Here is a 19545-nt window from a genome sequence, read left to right as displayed (position 1 = left end):
CCTGAAGTGGCCAAATCGCTACGAGTGCATCTGTTCTTCGATATAATACGTTAAATACACACGGGCACACGCTTTACGTGAATTCATTACAATGTAACGTATGATCCAAATATTACGTTGCTAAGGTGGACCTAATAGGGAGTTAAGCGGCTATCTGAATTATCAACCTACTCACCTAGATAAGATTGTTTCACTGGAAAACATACAGTGATAACAATGTCCCTTAGTCACACATGGACAATAGCTACCTACGAAATGAAATAACTACTTCGTAGCTTAATTTTAGTGTTTTAGTATATAAAATTAGACAAAATGAATAAAACAGTGTTAATACTTTTGTTTGGTTGTGTGGTGAAATCACTCGCTCAGACTTCAGGCAAAACGCTATCGCCGTTTTTGAGGGATTGTTATAGTGAACCTAATTTATTGGATAGAAATAACTTACCGCCAATGACATTACCAGTGTTGCTAGACATAATAAGGAAAATTGAAGACCATCCGAATGCTGTTGCCGATATACGGCAAATATCCACTGCCATTGTGCATATGTTAGTGTTTGTACTTGAAACTATGTTGTATTTAGTCTATTACATACAAGAAATAAATTAAGTACCTCTACCTACATAGAATATGCTTCGTTTGAATTTGGCATGTAATTATTTCCGTCGTTCGCCGTAAATATACTTACCTACATTTGATTGACAAGAAGAGTGGCTCAATGTAGCTCAATTTTTTGTGAATAAAGTGATCAAAGTATTATATATACTTTATGATGCATTGAATAAGCCCTTTGAGTTAACAATATGCAACTCAGTTTCACTTTAGACGCTTTCTGTTTACTCTCGTAATACTTCATCGTTGATAAGTACTCTTAAAAGTATTTTGAGAGTTATGAAAATAGAGTTCACATTGTTTTTTTATTAACTAATATATTTATTCATACTTTCAGGTTTAGACAAGATGGAATAGTATATGATCCAACAGCGATAGTGCAGCAGTTCGTAGTACCGTATAGTGCTACTGGATTTCCAATATATAAAAACATGCTGTTGTTAAATAAACTTTTGCCTGGGAACCACTTTAATTTGCCTACAGACTGTCTAACTCCCGAAGAAAAGGTAACATTAATAAATAGGTATTTTTTTACAAAATGGAAAGATGTTAATGTATGTTTGTATGTAGGTATATAGGTACTTTATTGCACATAGAAATAAAAACACGAGAAATAGTAAGTTAAATACAACAGCGGATAATCAAGGCTTGCCAGGCTTGGCCAATTAATTTCAATTGTAATTTTTAATCAGTATATTTATGATAACGTTTACAGTCTTCTTTAATTCAACATGTAATGCTGAAATTAAGTACTACCATTTTAATTAATGCAAATCAATTTATTGCTCTGCGCGATTTTTCTGTGGTAAAATTAGTTTCACGCTTTAATCAAATCTATCGAATTTTGTGCTTATCATTTACGTATTTATTTTATAATTCAAATTAGAAAGGTGTCTTATAAATTTTTTACTGTATTTTCAGTGTGCACTTCATTTCATGGTATCATCAAGCATATTACTGAACGCCAGAGGCGACGAAGAATGGACGTGCAACAGCATATCGCTGCCCGGCAACCGCAGCGGGCGCTTGGCGGCCTACCGAGAAGCTGACGATATCGAGATCATTGATGTGAAGTGAGTGAGTATACAGGATATATGACACACGCTAGACCGGGCCGGGGCCGGGATGCAGCTTCCGGCGCTTCGTTTTCTATGGAAAGCACCACTAGGTAAGTAGGCACCACCGGACTGATCTAGCGTGAGTCATCCTTAACTCTATCGGATCACTGAACTCAAAACACTAGTGATCTAGGTACCTAGTTACCTGCATGGATTTAGCGAGGCTGTTTTGAGGATAGTTACAGACTTATAAAAAACGGAATTTCTGGAATAGGCCTGTAAGCAGTGCTATAAAATCTAATGAATCGTACCTACCGAATTGAGGTACTTTTAGATTCAAATATCTAAGATATTTCTTAGAATGTATTTGACTTCAGAGGAATGACGCTATAAACAGGGAACGTAACTAGTCTGATCCTAACAAATATATTTTTTCATAGTGACAAATTTAATACTTATGCATTTATATGCATACAACACAATCTCTTCTTAGTTATCAAGTACCTAATACTAAACTGTTCTGTGGATAACATTTCTAATAGGCTTATACATAAACGGTTTCACAATAATTGCTTATCAATACTTTTAAAAACCTTTTCAGCGGCATAAAGGACCACATCGGTCGTCAAATTTTAGGAACAACCAATTGCCCCATAGAGACAGGCGTAGTGTCTACCCCGTGGGGTGATGTAGCCATGGGCCCGGTGATAGCGGGGATTTCCGCAGGGCTGGAGGAACAAAACGTGCTGGTGTCCGACCTGGTCACCCTGAAGTCTGGGTTCACTGACACCTCCATTGTCGTTAACAATAGATATGCGGCTACAGTTGCAGGTAAGTTTTGAAGTAATAAATATAAGAATAGAGATTAAGTAACTTAGTATTATCTACCATCAAGTGGCATGGCATATACTCGTACGAAAGGAGAAAGTGCCATGGCCTGCATTGCCAGAGACACAATAATGATATACCTATGGGAATCATACAATACATAGAATTTGATTAAGTTAAGGATGACTCACGTTAGAACGGCCCGGGTCCAGGCCGAGGCATCCGACACTTCGTTTTCTATAGAAAGCATTACGTGATCACCGGTCACAGCTGTCATAGAAAACGAAGTGTCAGTTGCCTCCGCCCGGACCCGAGCCGTTCTAGCGTGATTCCTGAGTCATCCGTTAAAATCATTAAACTACTTTTTTTATTGCTGGTAATTGCAATAATGAAGGCGGAATTTTCTTATGGTATTCATGCTTCAAACGTTTGAGTTTAATTAATTTGGGAAATTTAAATATTTTTTATTCATTTTCTAAAGGAGATATTGCTGAAACTGCAATCAGACAAGGAATGACCCGGAATTCCATAACAGTGGGAGGTACTGGCGGCTGGAACAGTACTTACGCCAACCGGCACTACTTCCACACCCGCACGACAGACCTGGAACTCACTGACGCTGAGATCCGAGGCGGCTTGGATGGACTCGTCCTCAGCGAACTGGGACTGTCTAATGTGAACGCGTTTCCGGAGTTGAGGCTGTCCCAGCTGATAGACATGTATTATACTTCGGTAATGTATATACCTATTGACTGAGCTACTTCTCCTTACATTCTACATTACTTCCATACCCGCACGACAGACCTGGAACTCACTGACGCTGAGATCCGAGGCGGTTTGGATGGACTCGTCCTCAGCGAACTGGGACTGTCTAATGTGAACGCGTTTCCGGAGTTGAGGCTGTCCCGGCTGATAGACATGTATTATACTTCGGTAATGTATATACCTATTGACTGAGCTAGTTCTCCTTACATTCTCTAGTCCATAAGTACCTAGGTACTTAACGTACTTTACACTTATACCAACTAAACACTCGACCGAATGATGCTTTCTCCCATCACTCTAGTTAGTTAAATATCGCAATGTTATCAAGGTTTAGACAATTTAGAAAATACTAAACCAACCTAGTCTACCTACCTATAGAGTACATGAGTAATCGGTAAAATTCGTATATTTTTAGAATGGACTTATGCACGAGCCCCGGTTCCGGGCATGCAATCGCATAGTGCTCATACCAGACATCGCTCCTTCCCCGACCTTGATTGAGCGGAGCCTAGGGCCAGCAATAGCCCTATACCACGCGTCCTCACTCTCAGGGACCACCAACATAAGGGGCATAGAGCAGTTCGTCAACAATACTGTGATTGCTTTCCATTCGTACATACGTAAGCATGCTCTCAAATTTTCTTTGAGCCATAGTTTTAATTTAAAGGCATATTTATATTTATAATCTATTTACTTATTTTCCAGCTCTCAACATGAACAGTGATCCTCTCTGCCCAGTGTCTGTCAGCCAAATAATAAGACCAAAAGTGAACTTAATTTTAATAACATCAGAAATAAACCGCAATTTGATATCTTATATAGTTGACAACATTGAAGTTGGCAAACACGGATCTAGTATTACTCTTCTTCGCCCAGAAACTGGTGAAGTGATTATTGATAAAACGTTTTCGACCGCAAAATTCTACACTGATTTTGCTCTCAGATACAAAGCGCAAATAGGTAAGTAAAAATTATATATATACCTATATTTTTTATATGCCCAGTTCACTTGAAATATTTAATTATATCAGGGAATTGAAATATTTAAATTTGACGACAGCATCCACAATTTACCGATATGTTATGCTAAATAATTCCAGGTACCCTCGATGTAGTAAAATCGTTAAACTCGATACGAGAATTGATGACAATACAAGCAGCGACAGAAATGTCTCTGCAATACTCTGGAGGAAATGCTACAGTAGCTCTCTTTCTCTCCGATACCATACCACTCACGGGTAACGACTGGAATCAAGCCATGAACCATGTTATTTGGCTAAGGCGTTTTGCTCCAGGTAATCATAATCTGAAAACGCCAATTTATTAATAGGTATATAAACCCATTCAATGAGATAGATATTGACAACGCATACTATACCCACTATGGTGCTCCTTAGGTTTTGTGTTTGAGACAGCCGAGTTAAAAGTAAGATTTGACATACAGATATTATAAATAGCTAAATGACAATTATTTGCTCACCTTTTTACCTACTTGCAGACTTGCGATTGGTCTTCGCATCATCGTCATCAGGAAGTGAGACCGTTGCTCCATTACTTCGTTCAAGAAGTGATTTTATACCGGTGACATTGTCCTCAGCCAGAGAATCACCAGAAATTTTATCTAGTTTGCTTGAAAATATTAGAATGAGTAAGTATGTATTTTTTTGGAGGAGCTTTTGATGCTACTTTATGTTTTTCTTAAATTACCTCAGTATTCTATTTTGTTACCTATTTAGTTATAGACCGACTTTAACAATTTTTTATTTAAAATCTTGAAACCCAATGACATTTATAAATCAAAATCAGTTGTCGGTTAAATACGCAGCAGAGTGTCTCTAACAAAAAATTTTAACACTTAGGTCAAAGGAGAATTGTGAACCCTCTATGCAGTACTGATTGGAATGACCGTAACTCTGGAACTATCGGTTTTGAAGACTACGTGGACGCCAACGGAATTAATTTGTACAGAATAATACCAAATTATTTCTTTGTAAACAACCCTCTGAGCTTGTTGAGAATTCAAACCCAAGATTCAACTAGCCTGTCGGTATGTTACTCTAGAACGGACTCTTTTCCAAGGTACGTGTGTAGAAGACACAAGATACTAATATATACCTTAAAATGTGCCATTTCTGGAATTGTTTTCTCTAATTTCTCCGTTTGTGTGGCCAGAACATTCAAGACTTCACGAATAAGAACATTCCAAGGAACAGCACACGAAAATTTCCGGGCATTTCTCAGGAGGGCCATTTTTACGTGTCCGGGGCAAAAAGTTATTGAATTTACTGTTTAATAAATCTGAATTAATTCAGGCATGATCTTCAGCATATATTCTGTCTGGAACACTATCAAACTAATTATTTGTTATTTATATAATACATGAAAAAAATATCCAAATGCGAAAAATGATGTTCGGTGGGCGTGTCCCGCGCCCAGATTTTTTGAAACAAAAAATTATTACTCAAGATGGGGAATTATATCGAAGTTATTATCGGTATTCACGCATAAGGTATTAGTTAACTGATCATATTCTATAAATCAAAATAATGTGTTAGCTCAACACATTGAATAAAACCAAATTTACGATGTGTCCCGGGCTACTGACTGATTTCGGTGTAATTTACAAACCATGTCGGTACACTTACAAAGTTGTAGACCAGGAACTCAGTGGCTCAAACAAAGTATGCTTTAGTTGTGTCTTAACCGTTGAATAAAGTAGAGGTGCAGTCACAGTATACTAAGGTAGTTTTTTAAATGTTTCTCTGTCATTCGGTGGGTTTGGTTCTATGTTTTTTTGAGATCGGTGGTGCAATTTTCTCCCACAGTTTTAGTGTCTTTATCGTTACGCAAGTGATTAAGAAATCCTCGAAAGTACGTAAACCCATCATTATTACATCTCCTCTGTATCATTCATACTATTTCTGTAATTGCTAAAAAGCGATTAATTTTGACATCACTGGTGTTGATTTCCTTGGTTTCAGTGGATTTTTTGACCACCGATATCAAGAAAGTGATCACCGAATTCAAATCCTGCTTTGTAAACTAGTTTGTTGTACTTTATTTTCCAACTTATCACACCTAAAAAGTACAAGATATGTTTTATAAACGTAAAACTATGTACTTAAATTAAATCATAGTATAGGTAAACAAAATCACTAGTTTACAATGAGTAGTTTTTTTTTTCACAAGACGTATGTTGAAAATCGTAGACCCAATGTCTCTTTCTCTCTATCCGCTGTTGTCTTAATTTCTCTTCAAACCAATGGAGTATATTATGTGAATTTGTCCTCTGTATCACTTGTGGCCCTCCTACACCACGATACCTTGAACTTGAGCCAATTTAAATAAATGTAGTTAATTAGATCCCACTTCGTTTAAAATAACTTGTGTAGTTACATACTATGCAAGGTGCACCCACAAAACAAGGGATTAAAAATAAAGTCGCCTTCGAATGTCGAGATCGCTTCAAAGGCACTGAACGTAGGTAGGTACTGATCAATATTTCTAAAGCATAGCCATGAACACAAATTCAACATAGCCAATGTTTTAACAATCCTCAATGTCTGATGTATTTATGTCTAAATATCGGAGTTACAATTTAGCTCAAGTGTTTGACGGTGCAGGAGATCATAATGAATAGGTGATTAGATCTTTAAGCATTAGTCAACAACTTTAAATAGTTTTAAATTGAGGGAATACACGCTTTAAAACTCTGTCATTCAAAAATACTACATATTTTTAAGTCTAGCAAAATACTTGTTTTCCGTATTGTTTACATTGTTTTATAAGTGCATTAAACATTTTTGAGCATTGAACACCACTCAAAAGTATCTTGTTTATCGGGTGTAGGTAACATAAGTTTCTTTTTGATGAGTGTGCCGTTGGATTGTGTGAAACAAACATTTTCTTTTTCATGGCACTTAAGTATGTGCGAATTTGTGGTCGACATGTCTAAAACTCGTTTCGGGACCATACGTACTTCGCCCTATTGTATGAGGATAGTCAATTAGTGTGGGATATCTTCTAGAGATGTTGTTTCATAAGCTGCAACTTGGTTATTTTAAAATCTCGAGTAAACAAAGGTACTATCTATTAAATTTATGTAAGCTATGCGATATCATTAGCCTCGCTACATTTTTTTTATACCACATAGGTGGCAAACAAGCATACGGGCCGCCTGATGGTAAGCAGTCACCGTAGCCTATGGACGCCTGCAACTCCAGAGGTGTTACATGCGCGTTGCCGACCTTTTTTTAAAAACCTGTACACTCCTTTTTTGAAGAACCCCATACATCACTTATCGTCAAATAATAATGAAAAATATGAATAGATTATAATATAATTTAGATATAATATTGAAGTGTGATTTCTGTGTAAGCGTTCTTGAATTCGGTGAGGCAAATTGATTTCAGTGCCTGCACATGATTTCGGTGTTTTTTAAATCTCAAATATCAAAAAAACTATAAGGTTCTAATGGAGGCCTCCACTACCAATATTTTTTATATTAAGGCTAGATTTTAGGAAATGAAGTCGTGTATCAAATAAGTAAAAAATAAAATTCGGCACCGAAGTCAGGCACCGAACGTCATCTCTGAGAATCGCCCTTCCAAATTAATTTTTGGTCAATTTCAATCTTTCGTCAGTCTTGAGCAATGGTAATGTTTTAAATCAGTTTGTGGAATTTAATCGCGCGAATTTAGTATTTTATGTCACCACACGTGGAGCATTATAAGTTACATCTTACTATAAAAGTATCTACTGAGATAACGATTGTATTTATTATAATTCTTTTTTTTATATAGGCGTAACCAGACCACTGGTTCCGTGCCTGGGGACGTGACATGTCAATCGGCTACTAGTGCCAGCGCAGTGGAAATAATCCTGGCAGAAGCATGCTATCAAGCCACCTCAGTGGAAAGTTGTCCACCGTTCTATTTAACAGTTGCGTCTGCGACAGTACCTCTGACACCTCAGTGTAAAGGTAAATGAATGCGTACATTCTGTACCACATGAACTCCTGTTCAGACCCTAAGATATCTGCCAGTCGGTCACCATCGCTAGAGCGCATAGCCAAATGAAGCATTACACTAAGTGTTGTGGCAGTTGAAAGCTATTTAAGAGTTGCTTTTGCAGGAGTTGGTACATCTTATGGCTCCTCTACAAGTCTACACGATGGGCCAGCGCCGGTCACACCAAGGGACGCATTTATGCGTTAGAGGGAGCAAGTGATATTGCTATCTCATTCTACCGCATGCTGCGTCCCTTGGAGTGGCCGGCGCTGGCCCATCGTGTAGAGGAGCCATTACACCGCTTTTTCTATCTATATGTACTTAATAGTATATCTTCATCTGTAATCCAACAGTATTTGGCACTTTTCCCGTTTCTTCCGGTTGTCTGATCCCTTTATCCCTTGGTTGGTGGTTTGGTCTATTGCATTATTTACCCCCAACCCAAGCTTGGCCTGTGAGTTTCTTTTGCTAATACTTAATATAATTCTGAAAGAGTACCTATATTTTCATTTGTTTTAGGTTCAGGATGTCGCTACCCAAATGACATCAAGTATTTGGTTGCTGCCCATGAACTTGGATGCTACAGTAATGCTTTTGTAAATAAAATTAGTTTAGGTATATTTGTTTTAATCTACGCGCTAGTACATACAATAATATAAAATATAAACTAAAATTTTGACTTTTTATTATCCCACAGTAGGTAGGTAGGCACAGGTCCCTACATGAAAGGTCTACCAGGGGCCCGTTTCTCAAAAGCTTGTAAACTTGTAATACAAGTGGAAGTCCCTTTCTAACAAAAGCTGTCAAAAAGTGATATCCGTTTGTACAAGTTACAAACTTTTGAGAAATGGGCCCCAGCAGCGATACTAGAAAACCAAAAAACAATACAAAACTCAAACTGGTACCTAACGATTATTAAAACTTCTAAAGCATTCGAGTGTGTCGATTAAAATTCTAACACCGTCTATAAATAACTTCTGACACAGAAAGTTACGAGAATATTCTTATTGCTGAATTCACCTACCTACTCTAGAATAAGTAGATGAACTAGGCAGGATAAAATAAAAACAAATATACCTATTTCAAGAATGGGTTTTAATTTATGTTTAACAAAATATCAGATCTTACCAGATCTGTTATCACTTTTAACAGTTTTATTCTTATACATATAATTACAAATATGATAATGATGTTAATGATGATATTATTAATTCAGGTTACTATACCTGTACTGCAAATTATAGTTAAATTAAATATGTTTTCACCACACGAGCTCGTAAAGGCTAACTTGATTTCATTGTTCATATCATAATTAACGAGAAACGGCGCGATTCGGAAAATGAATAAGAGATTCACTAGATATGAAATAGTAAAGATATCTGACGTTCCACGGCAAAAGGTGCCATTGCCCCGGTCGAATATTGGAGCGGCGTAAATAATAGCGTAAGCCCCAGCCGCCATAAGGTACCTTTTGCCGTGGAACATCACATATCTTTATTATTTCATATCTAGTAAATCACTAATTAATTTCCCGAAACGCGCCGAGAGTTGCATTTTATCCACAATAGTGGCAAAGTAATTTGATGCAATTTTTGAGTTGGCTGGTAGAATTGACTTTTAAATGATGATTTTGAATGATAAATATTTATTGACGTTCATTAGGATTTGATTTTGTTTAATGATTTTCAGTTAGCATTTTCCTCGCGTTGGTGTGGTGAAAAATAATGTGTTTCACTCGGTGGCAAAATTTCTTTAACTCGTGTCTGGAAACCCTCATGAGTTCATTTTTCGAACCACTAGCTACACTCTAGGTTTAATTTTGGAATATTTCGCTTGATCGGGTATCAATATTATCACGAGCGGTTAAACAACAACTTTGCCCCCTTGTAAAACAAATAACTATTATAAGCTTACCGGTAATACTGGCCAAACCACGGCTTACAGAAACTTAAGTCAAATACTAAAAAGTGACATTACAATGTAATCGCATTTCAAATGATACTAATCATAAGTACATATCTACATAATGTTATGAACATGACATTCGCAAACCATCACATATCATCGCTCACCATTTAAGACTACTAATTGCGATCAATCATACATTGACAGGCTCAATCAATCTCTACAATATACCACAGTTTGCACTCTGTATTAAACAGCAAATAACAATATACGTGTAATAAATAACTAATAACTTCTTCGGACAAGAGAAAACTTTTTGTTTGGGCTTTGCCATCGATATCAAGAAACAATAACCAAAATAGGAAATCCGCAAGAAGGCCAAAGTTGAAGTGCCTACTGATATCGAAACAGAGGAACATCTCAACTCAACAGCCAAGATGACATCCGGATGTCACGACGACTGCAGCAGCATTTTACTGTTACAACGTTACTGCCACAGTGTTGACGCGGCGATTGAGATTTTGTTTTAATGGCGGGGGTGGGGACGTGAAAAATGTTCTCATGCTAAATTAGGTCGCGTCATGAAAAACATTTAAAAATACTGATTTTGGCTGCAGAAGAACAAAATACGCGTAAATTGTTACGCCGCGTAAACTGTTGAGATTCAATGCCATTGCAAGTTTTTGCTAAACTGTTTGTGTGTTTATAAAATATAAAGTATAGTAACACCACCAGTAGCTTTCCTATTTGCTAAATTATTCTAACAAAACAGGACTAGGTAAATATTTCACAAAATATATTTATTAAGTGACTACCAATAATAAGATTAAGTACCTATTTATCTTAGTTATACATCTAATAATAAAATTCGATTAAGCAGAATACTTCAAAAAATGTTATTGCTGCACATAAGTAGCATCTCTCATTAACTCTTTTCTTTAGAAACTAATTAACATTACCGATCTTGTCATTTGATATTACATATATTAATTTACTTTTATAAGTCATTGCCTACTTCATTATTGTTAACTACTAACAACCACTCGGCAAAGGTTTAATATTAGCTATCGAACTAAGTCTGCGTGTTCTACCTGTGGGTCTACCTGTGAGCTTATTCTCAATCTGCTCAAGGCTCTTCCCTCGGGTTTCAGGCACACACACTACCACAAAGAATAAGCCCACGAAACAGATACAACCAAATAGCCAGAATGCACCATTAGGACCAATTGCATCTATTAGATTATGGAATGATTTGGTCACACCGAATGTACATAACCAATTAAATGCCGTACAGATTGACGCAGCTGGACCTCTAATTTTTGCTGGCAAAATCTCCCCCATCATTAGCCAAGGTATTGGACCGAATCCCATTGAAAAACCTAACAAGTACACCATAAGAGAAGTCAGGGGCAACCATCCTAAAGTCGCGACATCCAGGCCCATATTATCTCGAACATGAAAGAAAGTGCCAAGGATGGCCAAAGTAAGTATCATAGTTACGGATGATATATATAAAAGTATTTTTCTCCCACAACGGTCAATTAAGCCAGTCGCTATAAATACGGACACAAAGTTAACAATTCCCACTATAATTGTTGATAAATTTTCATCAACTGAACTCCCGGACATTTTGAATATTTTTACAGTGTAAAATATTACTGCGTTAATACCGGACAATTGCTGGAATGCCATTAATCCTAAGGAAATACAAATGGACCTCATGGATTTTTTGCTGAATAGCTCTCGAATAGTGGACTCAGAATCTTGCGTCTCGGCTTCAGTTAGTTGTATGTCTCGGATTTCGTTGTCGATTACAGCATTTTTCCCTCGAAGCCACTGCAAAGCTTTTTTAGCGTCTTCCAAACGATTATTATTTACATACCAGCGCGGAGTCTCCGGGATCAATAGCATGAGAATGAAGAACGGGACAGGGAGGGCTGCTCCTAAATACGCTAGTTGCGACCAATTTAAATACTTTCCAGCAGTGTAGCATAAAAGTATACCGATATTTCCTATGGCGGTAGGGAATAGTCCTAATACGCCGCGGACTTCGGGCTGGATAGTTTCTCCCAAATACACGGGAAAAGCTAATGATCCGATGCCTACACATAGACCGCATATGGCACGTCCTGATAGAACTAATTGCACACTTGTAGCCGTTGCAATAAGGATCCAGGCTACGAAGAAGGGCGGAGCGGTGAAGAGTATGGTTTTGCGGCGCCCGATGTAATCTACGAGAGGTCCGCCAAACACCCCGCCCGCTAAGGCCGCTAGTGGCATCAAACCTCCGACCCAGCTTGCCTGTTAACAATAAAAGGTACATTTGGTTTAAAACCAAAGTGGTGCAAAACAAGCATTACCGTAAAATGGGGTGAGTAGGGTGAAAACTGAAATTCAAACCTCGATAACATTTTATTTTTACATATGAAAACTGAATGGTGTATATAATAAGTGTTCCGGACGTTTGTATTTTAGTTTTTATTTTATTTTGGGTAGTTCCATTTCATAACTTTGACGATAAAGAGGAAAACCCACCTCACCCCGTAGTGCCTCGTATTTGCGGTGAGAGGGGTTTTCATACAAAGGTGATTTTGGAAGATTGTTGGATCTTTTTTTTTATTATGCGTATTACTATAGCTCCATTTTAAATTGGAATACATTATTTTTGTAGCAGTAGCCTTAAAATCCCTTCTCACCCCCCTCTCAAACCTTCTCTCCCCATTCATAACCCACCTCTCCCCGCGAAACCTACTCACCCCGTTTTACGGTACCAAATTTACTTATACCAAATACAATAAGTATTTCTGAAAAAAAAAAGACAACAATTTGTTATTATCACTAAAAAATATTGCTGTAGGAAAGTAGTCAACCAACAGATAAAAATAAACCTAAAGTAAAGTAAACAATAAATAATCGAATATTCTTTTAAATGAAACGTGTTCTTGAGTTGAGATGATGTTCGAGTCAGAGACGTCGGAGAGCTGTTTGAGTGATCGGATAATATAAGTAAATACCTAATAAAAGCTCTCATGCCGTAACGCAACAGAAGGTCTACTTCTACCCTAATACTACATAGATACTACGGCAGTTAATTGCTTCGTAAAGCATAAGTACCTCTTCTTCCGAAACGTTTAATGCTGTGTCATTCTGCATGGTGACGAGAGCTGGTGAAGTGTAAGCTGATGAAAACCCAACAACCATTGATCCCAGTGACACGGCTATGGCTGCTAGTACCTGTAAAAATAATATTTAGGTACCTATTTAAAAAAATGGAATTAAGAAATTAATTACCAAGCCATTAATACAGACCAATTAGGCAATTATACGTGAAATCCGAAATTATATACCATAATTTTAATAATAGCCTAATTGTACATGTATTCTCGTCTAAAAGTGTCAAAGGTCAACAAGAAAAGTAACGCCGCTAGTGCACTGACCTAACAAACATGAACGTGGCCCGAGCAACTACGAGACGTGTGGCCTGTCTGCCTACTATGTTATTAATTTAGGCTCTAATAAACTCTGATTGTACCCACTTGCCAGTACAGTCCACAAGAGCGTGTTTTGTTGTGTTGTTTTTTGAAGTGAAAACTTCTTTAGCGGCGCTGGGCACTTTTTGAGGTGGGGAAAAAATGATAAACTCGAGACAGCGTAAGGCGATCACGTGACCGTAAGCCCCGTAAGGTGGCCACTCATAATTTAAATGACATTTAAAAATTTAAATCAATAAAGAAAAACTCAATGTTATTTGACATTTATGTTGCGGACTCCTTTTCAAGACTCCTATTCAAATAATTTGACGTTGTCATGGCAGTATGTAAATAATCAATGTCAATGAAAAAGTGTGATCTTATTTGAGAATGATAATAATATATAATAAATAAATAGAATACCTCCGCTAAACGTATGTAGGTATCGTGTTACCGGGCGTCGGTAACATAGTGAGATGAGTTTTCACTTCTATCGGCACTCCCGGAGTGCAACCGTTGTTGCTTGTTTTTCATGGACAACCAAAACCTAACTTGCGTATAATTATGTATTGCTGATTGCTGCATATATCATAATTATTTCTGGTTGATTTGTAGTACCAGACGCTACCAGTCGTCAGTAGAAGTTTAGCAGAATCAGCTAGTACCTAATCAGTCATTTATTAAACTGTTTAGACAACAACGGTTTCACTCACTTGAATTTTTAGTCGCTATTGGCGACATGTTTCGGGCCCTTCGGGGGTCCTTCCTCAGGCTTGCAACTCGTGCACCCGTTGTCGTCTAAACAGTTTAAAATTTAAAATAATATGTCTCACGAGAGTTTAATATCGATCAGTCATTTATTGTTTTCATAGATAAATAAGTTGATACATTAGAATTAAGAATATTGATCAGATGCTCTGCTATTCGAACACTGCAAAAGCACCCTTTACATTTTTTTGTATGGGAAGTTTCAGAGTTTACTTACTGCTGAGACTTAAACTTTATTGTTTAGACTTACTTAAATAAAAAGGGTCTAAGTGAAGATCAATTAGAACATAAGGTTTTACTCGCTTAGCTACTTCAGACCAATACAGATACTTCATACTTGAAGTCGCGCTAGATGTAGGTAGGTTGTATGTATGGCGCGCGACAAGCCGACAACGCAACTCATGCTAGCAGGTCTGCTGCTGATTGTACTTAACTTAAGAGCCAACAGGAGTGGTCATTTCTCCATACAAACGTACTCGACTGTTTCCTCCGTGGGTTTTGAAGCTAGAGCAATGATTTTTTCAACACAGATTAATACCTATTGTCAATATCTGTGTCGGACCGTTTTGCTTTTTTTGATATTTTTGTTTTCTAAGGCGCTAGAGCCCTTCAAAAATGGCCAAAATGGCCTAATTAACTATGCCGCAATGAGAGGCGTGGTATTCAAAACTGATATCAATTAACCAAAAAAGCAAAACGGTCCGACACAGATAATTTCATAATCATTTAGATTTCCAAATTTGGTTACGATTGGTTAAGTTTTGGAGGAGGAAACAGTCGAGTACGAAACCTCGTTTTTGAGATTTTTACGCAGGATTTTTCGCCTTGTCCTTATCGCACTAGTTTTAGGAGCCGCTTCCGTTAGCGAGACGGGTATATTTATCTAAAATATTTAAATCTCAGCTCCTATTTAGTCTTAAGTACCTACTAATAGTCTTTGAATTATGGTTTTACACTGCTGTACAACGTTAGTTTATTGAGTAATAGTCAGGTTTATTATTGAATCTCCAATAGAGATAGGTATATCTGTACAATCAGGGCCGGATTAAGCATGTCGGGCCCCTAGGCAGTGCAATGCTCGGGGCCCCCTTACAGTCATACATACATAATGTTCAGTTGTTCAGTACAAGGATGTAAGTTTGCGATTTTAATTTCAACCTTCAGGTGTCAGTTGAGCCGATCCGAACATGCCGAGCGATGTCTTTTTCGCTCTTATTGCGTGGACATAAAGCTTTTTTCTATCAGTTTTTGCCGATTCCTTTTTGCGTCAAGTGTGGAGAGAGCCCTTTTTTCTCAATAGGTAGTTAAATATTTTGCCAGGCTGAACAGCGATTATCCGACGATAAGACCATATTACGCCGAGCCACATGATTAAAATTAACCTAATAATATAGACTTTCCATGTTTAAATGACACTTCATTCACCAGTCAACTTAGCATATAGGTATAGAGTCAACCTGAAAAGCAGCAAAAAACGCGAGCGCAGCGAGCGCGAAATTTTTTGTGAAATAATTGTGAAATCGTGTTAAAAAGGCCGGGCCGGGCCTAAAAATCCGAAGTTTCGCAGTGAGGCGTGCTTTCATGCGAGGTCAAAGCCGTGTTTCAGGATAAGCTCTGCTAGAGCACCGACGCTAACCAATGTCCATTGTATTAAAAAGCGAGGCCGCAGGCCGAGATTGGCGCAGCGAGGAAGAAAAAATTGGAAGAAATTTGAATTTGAATCTGAAGAGGAAATTTGGAAGTAAAACCAAAAATTGAGGTAAAAACTGAGGCTGAAGGTCGAGCTCAGCAATCTCCACATTACTGACTTTCCATTGATGAGGTTTTAGGCTCTCGAAGAGCCTGAAATTCGAGCTCGACATTACATACTTTAAAAGCTATAAAATAACATAATTTAAATTCATAATCATCTAATGTTTCTGTGTCTGAGAAACTAATATTGGACATTAGGTATGAGTAAGTACCATAAAATTTTTTTTAAGAATTTTGGCTATTTGGAACAAATATTTTTTTTATGAGCGCGGGACCGCCGGGGCCCCCTAGCCGAGGCGGGGCCCATAGGCAGTTGCCTACTCTGCCTTAGGGTTAATCCGGTCCTGTCTACAATACGCGATCTAAAACTATTTGTCACAGTCTAATAAAATTGTTCTCCATACAGGGCCTTATAATTGGTATTTTAGTTAAACTAATAGAGAATGGTAGATATAGGTACAGGTACCTACCTACTTTTGACGCATCCGTTACTTTTGATGCTGACTGTACTCAAGTAAATACAAAACCGTGAACAGGTTTTTGTTATGATTTTATTTGAAAACTATAAACGAAAAGGAAATTAAAGAAAATAAGTAATTATGTTCGCTGTAATATTTATAGGTAGGTATAAATCAAATGCCAAGGGCAACTCGAATCGCCGTGTTAAATGCTACATTCGCCATACTTTGCTACATGTAATACAACGCATTAATATTCAGTCATTCCTACAGGTTTTTTAACTAGTAGAAACTACTGTTAAGTAAACAACCTTTTAAAAAGTTTATTGATATCATAGGAACAGTCAAGGTTTTAAATATTGACAAGAACAAAGTGCCAATAAATAATCCAATTATCAACACATTAAGGTAGTGTGACTAGTTGTATTTTTGAAACTGTCGATATTGAAGGCCTTGACTGTGTGTGGATTCTTGTTAGCCCTAACTGCAATAAGAGTGCGGAAACTTTTTATTCCGATATTGGTCCCGTTAGGGATGGGAAGGGATAACACTAGGTACTCAAGAGATATACATACAGGAGTAGACCAGGTAAATAAATAAGTGCTGAGGTGACGAAAGATAGAGAAGAATGGAAGAGAAAAACATGTTGTGCCGACCCCACATAACGTGGGATAAGAGCATTAAGAAGAAGACTGTATGTCTGTCCTACTTTTGTTTTTTTTTATTCCTACATTAACATAATGTAAATACCTATAGTAGACATTCGTAGTCGTAGTTAAATCTGTGCACCTGTGTGGCTTAAATTTCGGAACAAGGTAAAATTACATTGGCAGCGTTTTTTGCCGATACAAAAATTCTCGTCTTGAAATCCGGAGCTCTCAACGTTCGGGAATGGAACTGGATTTTCAGTGTCATTACGTCCAAACCAATATATTCAGAGACAATTATGTACGCACTCCGTACTTACCTGTGAAAATGTATACTTTGGTTCATCATAATCACTTCGAACTGCTATGCTGTAATGGGTGTCCGCTCTCATTAATATCTTCATTTTCGTTTAATTATTATCTCACACTGACAAAAACACTTCACTGGTCAAAGTCAAACCGTTTAATTTCCACGCACAATTAATATGTATACGTCGCAAGCGTAGGCGACCGAAGAAATGACATCTTAGTACACACGACGCGATTTATATAGGCACAAATTGATTGACAAAACTGATTGGAGCTCGAGGTTGTATGACATACAAAACAATGTTTCGTATTTCAGCCTGGACACGGGAAAAAAAACAAATGAATTGTTATTTTGATTAATGATTGCCAGAAACATAAGTACCTACCTACTTATTTACAAAATTTAAACAGACTTAATACCTACTAGGACTTGCTAAAGACCTGCAGATATTAATGGCTCGGCGGCCGCTAGAAGAGAAATCAGCATCTGTTGAGGATGCCTCGTGGAAAACTACGGGACGCTGACGAAAGGTGAAATACAACATAAATAGGACACGTAGATATTAAAATAATTTACCAAAATATGTAGTAGTAAAAGTAAATACCTTAACTACATAAAAAGCAGAAGTTAAGAAAGAACTTCCTTGAAAGCGCTGAGATAGAGTTTGTTTAAGTAACAGAGTAGGTTCAGAGAATTTAATACTTCTATTTAGATGAGGCTCATTTTATGTTTCTGAGGAATATTAGTTGTTTAAACTGCACGTTTGACACTGGCAATCGATGTTTTGGATACCAACTTCCGTCCATTTCAGGTTTACACAATGAAAACTAAGGAAATCCTTATCAGACATGTCGTTGCCCTACTTACAGTTTCTTATAAGTAATTAAAATTGTTTAATGTTAACATTGTAGGTCCATATACATAATTAAATTTTCACTATAGTAACGTCTGTAAGCAAATTACTCGATCTAAGCACGAAAATATTAACAATTAATGCCTTGTAGTAAAACAGTTCAATAGATCCTCACAAGTCAAAAATATATCAGTCTCCATGAAAGTACTTAGTACCTACCTATGATAGGGACTACCTACTTACTACCTGTAAGCACATAGGTTGTTGTGTGTTCAACAACCTATGTGTATACATTATTAATGGAACTACTTGGCACCATTAATGCGACGTTTCATTAATATATCAAGATTTGATCTCGATCGTCAATTCTTGATGCACGTGTTGTTTGCAAATGTTTGTGTCCCACTCGGTAAACATACCACATGTGCTTTTGCACAACCATTAGGGGCACGTGTTCAGGCCCAGCCCCCGTTCCTTCCCTGACGTCACGGCTCCATAGATACCTACAGAGACAACTAAATAGTAGACCGTTCAACATTATACACAATAGTGTGTAATGTTCTAATGTTGAACGTAACTGCGTCACTGCGTGCTTCAATCGCAAATCAAAATGGAATCGAATCGATCAATATTAGCAAGTTTTGCGAGTTGTAAAATAATATAACTATTAACAAATATGTAAAATGATTTTTAAATACCTAGGTATTGTTATACACGGTGTTTTAGGATTCCGTACACAAAGAGTAAAAACGGGACCCTATTACTAAGACTCCACTGTCTCTGTCTGCCTCATTCCTTGTCGTAACCTCATGGCTGAGGGACGTGACGATTGAGGCACTCTTCACCAGTGCTCTCCAAGCCGCTCTGTCCTGCGCCCAGTGCATGCTAGCCTGCAGTGTGGCGTTTGTCACTGACGTTATTTTGTCCGCCCAACGTGTGGCCATACGTCCATTCCTACGCTTCCTTTGCCATGCGGCCAGAAATTAGGAGCTTTCCCAAGCTATCTGGCCCTGTCCTGCTCAGACTGCCACCAGGCTGTATCTCATGAACGGCGATAGAAGAAATTTTCACAGCTGATGTATTTCTATTGCCGCTATAACAATAGAAGGA

General features: G+C 37.6%; 2 protein-coding genes across 2 annotated transcripts; one reads left to right on the top strand and one right to left on the bottom strand.

The window, feature by feature from the left end:
• Positions 1–150: 150 nt before the first annotated feature.
• Positions 151–8931, top strand: LOC134647521 (uncharacterized). Its single transcript, XM_063501872.1, has 12 exons — positions 151–548; positions 950–1118; positions 1534–1685; positions 2272–2501; positions 2980–3230; positions 3679–3883; positions 3969–4223; positions 4364–4558; positions 4762–4911; positions 5123–5342; positions 8066–8244; positions 8792–8931. Exons 1-12 carry the CDS (start codon positions 313–315, stop codon positions 8929–8931), a joined length of 2382 nt encoding a protein of 793 aa, XP_063357942.1. The 5' UTR covers positions 151–312.
• A 2004-nt stretch (positions 8932–10935) lies between these two features.
• On the bottom strand, positions 10936–17897 carry LOC134647234 (facilitated trehalose transporter Tret1-2 homolog). Its single transcript, XM_063501500.1, has 3 exons — positions 17593–17897; positions 13292–13411; positions 10936–12478 (listed from the first exon to the last, which is right to left on the bottom strand). The coding sequence occupies exons 1-3, from the start codon at positions 17674–17676 to the stop codon at positions 11210–11212; spliced, it is 1473 nt and encodes a 490-aa protein (XP_063357570.1). The 5' UTR covers positions 17677–17897; the 3' UTR covers positions 10936–11209.
• Positions 17898–19545: the final 1648 nt, after the last annotated feature.

This window comes from Cydia amplana, chromosome 4, assembly GCF_948474715.1.
Source record: "Cydia amplana chromosome 4, ilCydAmpl1.1, whole genome shotgun sequence".
Taxonomy (NCBI): domain Eukaryota; kingdom Metazoa; phylum Arthropoda; class Insecta; order Lepidoptera; family Tortricidae; genus Cydia; species Cydia amplana.
Note: the sequence above shows the minus strand (reverse complement) of the source record. Positions and strands in the feature narration are given on the sequence as shown.

Excerpts from the sequence above, each read along its gene's own strand:
- LOC134647521 (XM_063501872.1), top strand. The coding sequence starts at position 313 with ATGAATAAAACAGTGTTAATACTTTTGTTTGGTTGTGTGGTGAAATCA. Across the intron at positions 1,686-2,271 it reads ATCGAGATCATTGATGTGAA|CGGCATAAAGGACCACATCG; the intron begins GTGAGTGAGTAT and ends AAACCTTTTCAG. Across the intron at positions 8,245-8,791 it reads TCTGACACCTCAGTGTAAAG|GTTCAGGATGTCGCTACCCA; the intron begins GTAAATGAATGC and ends CATTTGTTTTAG.
- LOC134647234 (XM_063501500.1), bottom strand. The coding sequence starts at position 17,676 with ATGAAGATATTAATGAGAGCGGACACCCATTACAGCATAGCAGTTCGA. Across the intron at positions 13,412-17,592 it reads CAAAGTATACATTTTCACAG|GTACTAGCAGCCATAGCCGT; the intron begins GTAAGTACGGAG and ends TTATTTTTACAG. Across the intron at positions 12,479-13,291 it reads TAAACGTTTCGGAAGAAGAG|GCAAGCTGGGTCGGAGGTTT; the intron begins GTACTTATGCTT and ends TATTGTTAACAG.